Raw genomic sequence first — 10,994 nt, 5'->3', positions numbered from 1 at the left:
ATCTAGCCGAAACGTTGGCACATTGAAATAAGTTAATCGAACTTATTTGTGTTTTTCATTGACCGCACCCCCAACCATCTTCTCCTCATAAGATGATCATGATTTTTGACAAAGTTTTTTGGTTATTATTTTCCTTCTTTTGCCATTTCACTCTTTTTGCCTGAAATAAACAAATAATATACATAGTATTAAGTTAGCTTATTCCATCAGTATTTTATTGTCTAAAAAATTGAATTTAAAATTTCGCTATTTTCAGGTCATTCATTAGGCTAAGAAGAAATGCCTTACAACATTCAGCATGAGAAGGGCACAAAATAAAGGTTAAGACACTCCTTTATGATGATGATGGATTTGGAAGATGAATACCGGAAGACTGATTTACATTTTACAGGTGCAGGACACACCAGCTGTCAAGGAGATACTTGAAGGGGGGGTTGACTGTGGATATGGAAGATGAGTTCCAGAGACTCTTTTACATCGTGCAGTAGTGAGAAGACATACTGCAGTGGTAAAGGAACTGCTCACTGCTGGAGCGGTTGACGACCAGAAGGCTGCCTTCATGCAGCATGGAGAGGACACATCGGAATAGAAGAATAGAGAAAGTGCTACTTGATGCCAGGGTGAATATGAAAGATGCCGGCCAATACACCTCCTTACATTGGGCAGCATACAAAGGGTACTTGCAGTTGTGATACTCCTTTTGGATTACGGGGCAGACCTAGGACTTAACGAAGATAGATATACTCCCCTCAGGTTAGCATCTGGAGGACACTTGGCAGCTGTGCACCTCCTTGTCGACTGCAGAGCTGATCAGGGAGAGACAGTCTTTTAGGGCTAATAGTAACAACCACACAGCAGTCGCAGACTTCCTGAGGTCCAAGGGTGGAGTCCAGTGACACTAGTTGTCCTCGGTGACAGTCTGTGCGACTAGAGCTCATGGAAAATTAGTGTCAATTATCATTGAATTTAATTTGTTTTATTGATTAATAAATACTGTCCTGTTTGGTATTTTTATGAATAGCCCAAAAGGAACTTCCTTTAGGAAGTACTTTCTTCGTAATTTCACGTGTGGAATCAAGATGGATCCTCCCTAACTCGTGGTTCTCATATCCCCTCAGATAGCATGGGGGTTTCCAAGCTAATTTGACTGGATATAGCATAAACATTGATCCCCTATGCCTAAGTTGTTGGGTTCTGGAGACTACCGAGCACGTTGTACTCTCTGAGAGCCAAGATGATGGGAGAGATACACGGCTCTGATGTGGAACGATCCCACTCTGCTGATGATGAAGGAAAGCTACCTGTACTATAAGGCCTTTTTGTCCAGAAGGTAGAAGGCTCTACTCACTTCTCCCTTTGATAGGAGAAAAGAATCTGCACTAGTGAAGCCTCTGGGCAGGGGGCAGAAGAGGATAATTTGTAGAAGAGCAAGCTGTGTGCTCAGCTTTAGAAAATTATGTAAAATATTTTGATTAGGTAGGGTGGTAAACAAATGTATTTTTATTTCCATATTAGCTAGTTTTAATAAAAGAATAATTTTTATTATGGAAATAAAATTTTATTACTGATTGTTATGATCATTGTTATTAATATCAATTAGCTGACTTGTAAATAATAACAATTTATATTTTTCATTATTTTATTTCATCACTATCGAAGGTAGGGTAAATTTGTATTCATACATGATATAAAAAAAAAATTATGTTCCCAGAATTTTGGCTAATTAGACCAAGACTTATTTCTACTTCCTTCTCCATGGTCAAGTAGTTTTCCTTTTTGAAGAAGACCCTCTCTCTCAGTTTGAGCAGGAATTCAAGATGCTGCCTTCTAGTTGCAAACACGTGAATTAATTGGATTCAATTTGTTTGTACTGATTAGAAGAGTGGAGAGGCTATTCGAGAAAACATCATTTTGCTCAATAATCACTATGAATGAGTAGTTTCTTCTCCATACTGAGGCAAGGGGACAGAGGCAGAATGAGGATGAGAGAAGAGAACATGGGATGCATGCACCATAGAAACCACAACAAGCAATACTGAAATATTTTCCATTATTTAAATCAATACTCAAAATTAATTCAACTAAAATAAATTGTTAACTCTTTGGCTTAAGCACTTACAATCAGTTATAGATCCTAACTCCTTAGGACATGATCTTTATGTCCAGATCGGTCCTTACTCATTTGAGTGATTTCATCAATATGTACCTGGGTTGAGAGATTAATGCAAGTATCTGTTCGAGCGGATCTGTTCGACAGGGGTAAGAGTAACATCATTAAATGAAACTGTAGGGCAGTCAGTAGGTTTACGATGTAGGGTAAAGGTGATTTGATGTGATTTGTTGGAATTTATCTTAATCCTCCAATTACGACACCAATCGTCGAACGCTGTGATATGGGATCGGAGATTTTGGGATTCAATTAATGGATTATTACTAACAGCAAGCACACATGTGTCATCGGCATACGTGGTGAGGATAGTGTTAGAATTGGTTGGAATGTCAGCGTTTAAAGGTTAAAATCCATTTTTTTTCTAACCTCCTATTTATTTATTTTCAATCAATTACAATTATATACAAAAAAAATATATACTCATGCATGCTATGTTGTGGTGGCTTGAAATAGACTAAAATCCATTTTTTTTTCCTACCTCCTATTTATTTAAATTTAAAACAATTACAATTATATACATTTTTGTTTAATCTAAGAAAATTATATTTAAACAAATTTACAATTTATCTTGACGCTAAAATTCATTCAGTACTCCCACCACTTATCTTTAGTGGGCGGGACTACCAAAGAGCCAGTCAGAAATAAGGGAGGAAAAGTTGACCCACCCTGAAAATAAAGTGGGGGGTAAGAGGAAAAACTAGAGGAAGAAGAACTGAACTAGTGGACTTAGAGCTAGGAACTCGAGTGGGACACTTCGGTCATAGAAAGGCAGGCTCAGAAGAGGAAGACATGGAGATAGATGAAATGGATTTCGAGGATGAGCCATTCGAACCTGACTACCATCATCAAAACCAACTAGTCAGGTATTCAATTATTATGTAAATATAATGTATAACAAACAAACCATTTATCTGGATCATTTATTCATTTTAATAAATTATTTTATTATCTTATATTATTCATAGATCTATTAAATGCAAATAAATGTTTTGTTCCTTAATTTTTTAACATTTTCTCTATAACAGCTCTAACTATTTGATTAAATTCGGTATATCAATGTATAATTCAATTTTCTTTTATATCGGCGATTTGGATTGAAATAGTCTGAGAGCGCTTATATGGGAAATTTTCAAAAGCAAATTCTTGAAAGTATCTTCAATTTTTTATTTGGAATTATTGATTATTTGGAACTATTTGAAATTATCTTCAATTTTTAATTTTGTAAATTATTGATAATTTGAAATTATTTGAAATTATCTTCAATTTTTTATTTGGAAAAGTTGTGCATTGATTATTATTAGCAGTAAGAAACAGTGGGTAAATATAGAATTTTAAACAATTTGATTATTGACTAAATGAGAAAATAAATGTTTTTATGGTTGTTATAACAATAATCAGATCCTATCGAGTTTTGTCCTAACAACTATTGGCCCTAAATAGATGGAAAGGAGAAGTATTGCCATTGTGGATAATAAAGAAGTTGCTGTTTTTTAACTAACGGATTATTTTTTTTATTTATTTATTGTTGAAAGGAATATGGTCCGGGTGCGGTCAAGAAAAACTCAAATAGTAGAAATATACTATTTTAATGAGCCAACGTTTCGCCCCACGTTTCAGGGCTTCTTCAGGGCTAAAAAAGATACAAACGCATAGTTATAAAAGGAAAACAAAAACATAAGTGTAAAATAACAGGGGTATAAAATGTAAAAAAGTAAGATATAATAAGAAAAATTAAAGGTAGTAAATAGTAAATGTAAAGGGTAATAGTAACAAATAGATAACAAAAGAAATATTAAAGAACATACAAATAAAGAGATGTAAAAAGAAAAAATAATACAAATCAAATGATGAGACAGAATACATACCTATTTTGACGGCAGTCAAAACTAAAATGACCGTTGGTAATGGGAGGAGTGGGGACAGCAGTAGTGCCACAATAACGAAAATAATTTGTAATGTAAACATGGTAGAACAGTATTTAAATTCGGTGAACAATAAATGGAAATATACATTAAATATATACATTAAAACAAATAGAGAAACAAAGGAAAGAAGCCCTGCAACGTGGGGCGAAACGTTGGCTCATTAAAATAGTATATTTCTACTATTTGAGTTTTTCTTGACCGCACCCGGACCATATTCTTTTCATCTTTACACACGGTCAATCAATAATCTTCCAGTATTTATTTATTGTCATTTACAACTGTATTTACATAAAAATACAGTCTAGTATATTTGATGCTAGATTATAATGGCACGATACAAGCTTATAGAGAAACTACCCATTGGTAGGAATGCTCTAATACCAGGTCTACATTAGAAGATCTCGAGGCCATCTTATTTTCAGGCACCTCGGAGAATTGTCAGGAATAGAAGAGGTAAAGATTAGAAACTAGTGGGTTTGGGTGGTTGGGGAGTTTATAATAGAAGGATTGATATCTGATTTGGTCAAGATCGGTTACGAATAGAACATTAAGTTCTTTATGGATGATTTTATTTTACATAGTAAGGAGCATTGAGGATTTTGATTGTTAGGATTGGATACGAGAGGAATTAAAAGATTTAAGTAATTCGAGTGGAGCCCCAAAGCACAACTCCGTATATTGTCCAGATAGGCCTTATTTTAGTCATGTAGATCAGTCTTCTGTAAAGGATTGGAAGTTCTTACTGTTGGTGAAGTATTTTAATAGTCTGAATCAACGTGCAGTGTCCTGTCTTTTCAGTCTTGTGGGTCGTTGGTCCAGTTACAATCCAAGGTAGCGGATCTGTTCGACAGGAGTAAAAGGGACATTATTAAAGGATACTGTAGGACAGTAGGGAGGTAACTGTAACTGTAGGGCAGTAGGGAGGTAACTGTAACTGTAGGGCAGTAGGGAGGTTTATGATGAAGGGTCAAGGGTGATGAATGATGGTTTCTTGGGATTTATTTTAATTCCTCAATAACGACACCGTTCTTCAAGAGTTATGGTATGGGATTGGAGAGTTTGGGATGCAATTAAAGGGTTATTATTAATTGCAAGAACACGTGTGTCACCGTGATATGTGGTGGGGATGGTGCTAATTTTTACTCAACTCTTATTTACAGTTCAAGACATTTTAATCTGATTCATCATGTGGATAGAGTTCACTGATTTCATTTTAAGCATTTAGTTGATGAAAACTAAAGCACAATCTGTTTTAATCTTATTGTTATTGACTTTTCTTAAATTGATGTTGAAAGAAAAAAAATAATAAGCTAACTCTTCCATTAATATTTTATTGTTTCCGTATCCATAGTTTATCTTTTATTTTATTTTTTTTTCAGATATGAATTAATGGAATATTTCATGGAGGAGGGGCCCTATAGCGGACCGGATTCTCCATTGAGGAAGGCTATTAAAGCGGGAAATTTAGATCTGGTGAAGAAACTCGTTGTAAGCGACCCCGACGAAATAAACAGCCCAAACGGAAAAGGGTGGACCATGCTTCACGAGGCTGCTGCCGATGACAATTTAAATGATATACTTCGATTTCTAATGGTGTTCGGAGCTGACATCGACTACTATACTGATAGGAACGGAATATCTCCGCTGTGTGTCGCGTCCAAGTACGAATGTCTGACGAACGCCAGAGAATTAATAGAAGCTGGCTGTGATATGGAAACCGATTTTGTTTTCTATGATAACTTTACTAGATACACTTACGGTAACTTTACAGCTCTTCTTATTGCAACTTGTCGAAAAAATTCGGAAATGGTTAGGTTGCTAGTAGATAGTAACGCAAATGTTAACGCCAAAGATAATATGGGGCGCACACCCATTTTTTTCGCAATAGATAATAATGATTTGGAAAGTGTTCGAAATCTTGTTTGGGCGGGTGCTGATTTGACAGTAAAGGATTCTATTGGCTACACACCTATGCATCTTGTTTGCATGGTGGGATACCTCGAAATATTCAATTTTTTGAAATTATCTTTGAGTGACAGATCGATAATAAATGATCAGTGCGAGAGTGGGTCAACCCCACTAATGCTAGCGTGCCGGTTCAGGCATTATACAGTCGCCAAGGAACTGATCGGCCTCGGTGCAAATACTTCTTTAGTTGACGATAGTGGACTTCTTTCGCTCCATATGGCAGTGGGTGGTGGATACAAATTATTTAAACTTCTGTTTCACTATACCCCAAAGGAAACCATTGAAAAATATGCCTCATTTAAATATGGTTTGGGGCGCTCTCTTCCATGCCTGATTATTGAATACCATGGATTCAAAAGTTTAAAACTTTTATACAATTGCGGTCTAAGTGATGAAGTATTGAAATGCCCTGATGATTTGGACGGAAAACTTGTGTCACCTATCGGATATCTCCTCTTGCAAAATTGGTATGGAAAGAAAGAGAAAAGGAAGTACTTAAAATTCCTCCTATCGTATGACTTTTTGGTAGATCCAGTTTATGAAAAGGAGGAGAAACTTCTTCGGGATAACTATGAAAAAGAAAAATTGATAAGTCATATTTATGGAATGACCACAAATCCGCCAAAGTGGATGAATGCTGCTGAAGCACTGGTCCATCATCATCGCCGTTCGCATCCGAATCGTTTCAATGGAAGATTTCTCTCTATGATCCTGACAAAAATATCGCCTTTTGAACTTCTTCCTCGTGATCGTTCAAAGCAACTCTATTTATTTAATGAAGCTGCCCAGGGAGGTTTTAAAGCTGCACTTGACCTTTTAAAGTATGCCTGTGTTGAACCGGATGAAGTTATGGACATGTTTCTCAAGAAAATGTTTGTCCTAAATTATAAATGGAGTGGTCATGAAAATGAAGTCACAAAGTTTCTTGTCGACAAATGCATAACCAACTTCACTTCAACTTTTACGTAAGTACTATTATTTTATTATATTATGGTGAATGTTTTAGTACATTTTTATGCCTTTCATTTTTTATTATTGTTTAGTAATGTAGCTTCAACTGATTAGGATGAAATCTGTCGGTAATAATAATAAGAAACAGTAAATAGATGAATCTTGTTTAGTGCAAACATTAAAAGTGCCTTATATAACATTGACTTGCATCTCTTATTAGTTTCAACTTGTTCATCATTAATGAAAACATAATTTCAAGTTTTGTTCCCTAGTTTCATATTCAGCCGAACCTCCTCAGAAATTTGAATCTTGAAAAGGATGCAATAATAAGATTGGTTCTTTATTTCAAGAAATTCTACATTTTGTGTTTAATACTCAAATATGTCTATTTTGCATTTTTCTTCTTAAACGATGTTGCATTTTTTTACTTTTACTAATGAAATTTTTGTTTCATTTACATCTTTATCTGTGACTCATTTAAAAAATCAAATTTATAATAATATTACAAAACTAACAATCAATGTTAGTTAAATGATTCACAATACGGACATAATAGGGGTATTCATGATGTTTTGTTAAATGTGAAATGTTTGACCATGTTAAATGTTATAAATTAGGATTGTGAGCTGCCCTATTTAAAGCCATGTTAAATGTTAAGAGCATAAGAAATTGTAGCGGATTTTCTGAGCTTGCTTTACAACTTTCCCTTCCAAAACTTCAAGTTATTGTTTACTTATAGGTTTCGATTAAATTAATTTATTACAAAATGCCTAAATTGAGTGAAAAGTGGAAGTTGTGTGAAAGTATGGCCCCTCAGTGCCTTGTTGATCTTCTAAATTCTGAAGAAGAGAATCAAGATGAGCTAATTGACAACTGTCATTACACTATTATTATTGTCATCCATTGTTTTATTAGTTATAAAAACAATTCAACATAACCTACGAGCAAATAATATGTATAATACTAAATTGCTTGTTACTACAACAAACAAAATGACGAGCTCAGTTGGTCTGTTGCGTGACGTCATCCCCATTTTACAGACCTATTAACAGGCTCTCAACCATGTTCTATGTTATATCATTTTAACATGCTAAAAGAAGGAAATATTATTCCATTTAACACGCTTAACTAAAGATCATTAATACCCCTACTTATTCCTATCTCGGTGAGTAGTTTTAGTTTAGTTGATAAGTGTCATGACCTGCGGAAGGTGAACACGTACCAAAATTAATGCAGCTGTTGAAAAATCATTTATTCCATTTTGTTTTAAACCTATTTTCACTATCTATGAAATTGTATACTAAAAAGTAATTTTAGGTGTTTTGATTTTTTTAGGCTAAAAAAAAAATTGGTTGTAACTATCAGTTTTCAGTCTTACATTTTAGTTTTTGGAGTATACTTTGATTTAAACAAGTTTTAATGTATGTTATTAATAAAGTTGATTTGGGGGTTTTTATACAAAAGTTTTTACTGCAGGATTCAGCACCGTTTCAATTTTTTACAGCTTGATAAATCAGTGTTTAGACCAGCAAGGGTTCCATAAGGTTCTTCTAAGGGTTCCATAAGGTTCTTCTAAGGGTTCCCTAAAGTAATTTAGGAATCAATCATTCCACATCAACTCAACACAGTTTTGAACCTTGTCACCTCAGATTTTCTTCAAATTTTGAACAGATCTTGTATCCTAGTTTTTATTTGCTTTTGCTGAAAAGATGGATCACTAAAATTTATATGAAATGATAATATTAGTGTTCCTTCATTTTCGTACTTCTACCAAAAGGGTTCTTCCATTTTCCTACTAGTTATAAAAGGATTCCCCCCACCAAAAAGAAGTTGGTAACCACTTCTCTAGTCATAACACTGCTAATAATACTATTTCTAAATTTCTTCTTATTTCTTATACTGTTTCTATTGCTATTTTATTTAGTTGTATGAAAATTACTCACAGATTTCTATTTGTTAATACTCCGTAATCCAAACTAATTGTAGCGGTGAGGGGGGGGAGGGGTGGTGTTCGGATTACTCAAAGTATTAGGAAAAATAATATAATAAAATTCAGCAATAAGAATGTACATAACTATTTTTATTTATATATTATTAAAAAAAAAATTTTTTTTACATCTATAGTAATGTTGAATGATGATATAATTTTTTTTTAATTAAAAGATTGTTTATTTATAAACGATAGATAACAAGTATAAATAAAAATAAGAAATACTCTTTGTATGGATTTATTTAAAACGTGAATTTAAAAAAAATTTTTTAAAAAAAATGGGTTCACTAACAAAGTTTGTATTATTCATATTCCAACTATTAAATTAGTTTTACAGAATCAAATGATTTGTATAATATATGTTATGTATATCTAATTCCAACAAAATATATCATGAACACTTTCATAGGAATTAGATTATCCAATATCGAAACTGTAGAAATTTTCACTGTTATTACATTAAGTTGCCTATAGATCGAGAAGTTAAACAAGTCCTTTTATTTGAAAATAGAAATCTTGCCTGCTGAGTTTTCTCAAAAAAAGTAACTTTTTTTTTGCGCCGATTCAGATTACTGGAGTGTTCTATGTTCAGATTACCAAGATCACACTGGACAACTATATTGTTCTGACTATTACATATTCCAACCTATCTTGAATCAGTTGATAAGTCAAGTTAATGAGTTAGATATGGGTGTATTATGTCCATAATTAAATTAATAGTTTTTTAAACTTTATTTAGTTAATGATTTTTTGTTTTTTACTTTAATAATAATTTTGTATTAAGTCTCATGGAAATAGTTACTTAATAACAACTCTATCTTGATTTTATTTTGATTTCAGGAAGTTGGAGGATATAAATGATTTAGCAAATCCATTGTTCGATAGATTTAGAGAAAAAGAAAAATTATTTTCTATTTATGAGACAATCAAGTCCAATAGTGTTTTCCCTTCTTTGACAAAGATGTGCAGATTTGTTGCAAGAAAGCAAATCCACAAAGAAGCAAAGACATCCCCTGAGAGATTTGATTATTATCTTAAAAAGATTCCTTTACCACCTTCGACATCTAAATTCCTTTCATATGAATAAGATTGATAGTACATATATATAAAAGAATTCTCTTAAGTTTTTTATTACAAATGTAGATATATATTGCAATACTTTAAATATTGTACATTCTGTTTCAGGTCTAAATATCATGTACATTAAATTTTGTGTGATTAATTAATATCATAGTGGTCAATTTTAACCATGTTTATACATAGCACATTTAATGCTGTCACAATTGTAAATATCATATTGTACCTTCAGTTTTAACTGTATGTATTTTATTTTACACTCAGTTTCAAATGTAAATATCTTATTGTACCTTTAGTTTTGACTGTATATATCATATTGTACCTGAATTTTCAACTATAAATGTATTTTATATATGGTTTCAAGTGTATATATATTGAATTTTCTATAGTGTTGTGTTGCAAAGTATAGATATATCTTGTTATTATATGTACAGTTTCAACTTGTTATGGTAATATGTTGCCGTATTTTAAAATAGGTTTCAGCTGTATAAATCATATTGTACCTTAAGTCTATACTGTGTATATCATATTGTACAATCAGCTTCAGCTGAAAAATCATATTGTACCTAAAGTCTCTACTATAAATATGTTTTATTTACAGTTTATACTAAATATATTAAACTTTCTATAATGTTGCAAAGTTTACTTGATTTTCAATTTTTTAATTCATTATTTTAAGTCCTAATTTTTGAGTATGGAGAAAGGAAGTTATGTATCCTCATGCATACATGGATAAAGTATTGGTACATTTATATTGATTTTAATCGATTAACATATTGATTTTTTTTCTTGGCTATCAATGACGTATGTTTTTGAGAGTCTTAATGATCATTCAATTCCAAAGACTATATTGTCATTAATATATACTAAAACATGCATCTCAAAAATAAAAACTATTAATTACTAATAAATT

At 32.6% G+C, this 10,994-nt stretch overlaps 1 protein-coding gene across 1 annotated transcript; it reads left to right on the top strand.

The window, feature by feature from the left end:
* The first annotated feature begins 2,915 nt into the window (after positions 1 to 2,915).
* Positions 2,916 to 10,700, top strand: LOC106682831 (uncharacterized). Its single transcript, XM_014423899.2, has 3 exons — positions 2,916 to 3,033; positions 5,475 to 7,028; positions 9,845 to 10,700. Exons 1-3 carry the CDS (start codon positions 2,960 to 2,962, stop codon positions 10,089 to 10,091), a joined length of 1,875 nt encoding a protein of 624 aa, XP_014279385.1. The 5' UTR covers positions 2,916 to 2,959; the 3' UTR covers positions 10,092 to 10,700.
* The last annotated feature ends 294 nt before the right edge of the window (positions 10,701 to 10,994 follow it).

The sequence above is a fragment of the Halyomorpha halys genome, unplaced genomic scaffold, assembly GCF_000696795.3.
Source record: "Halyomorpha halys isolate HHAL.00 unplaced genomic scaffold, Hhal_1.1 Scaffold446.1, whole genome shotgun sequence".
Classification (NCBI taxonomy): domain Eukaryota; kingdom Metazoa; phylum Arthropoda; class Insecta; order Hemiptera; family Pentatomidae; genus Halyomorpha; species Halyomorpha halys.
Note: the sequence above shows the minus strand (reverse complement) of the source record. Positions and strands in the feature narration are given on the sequence as shown.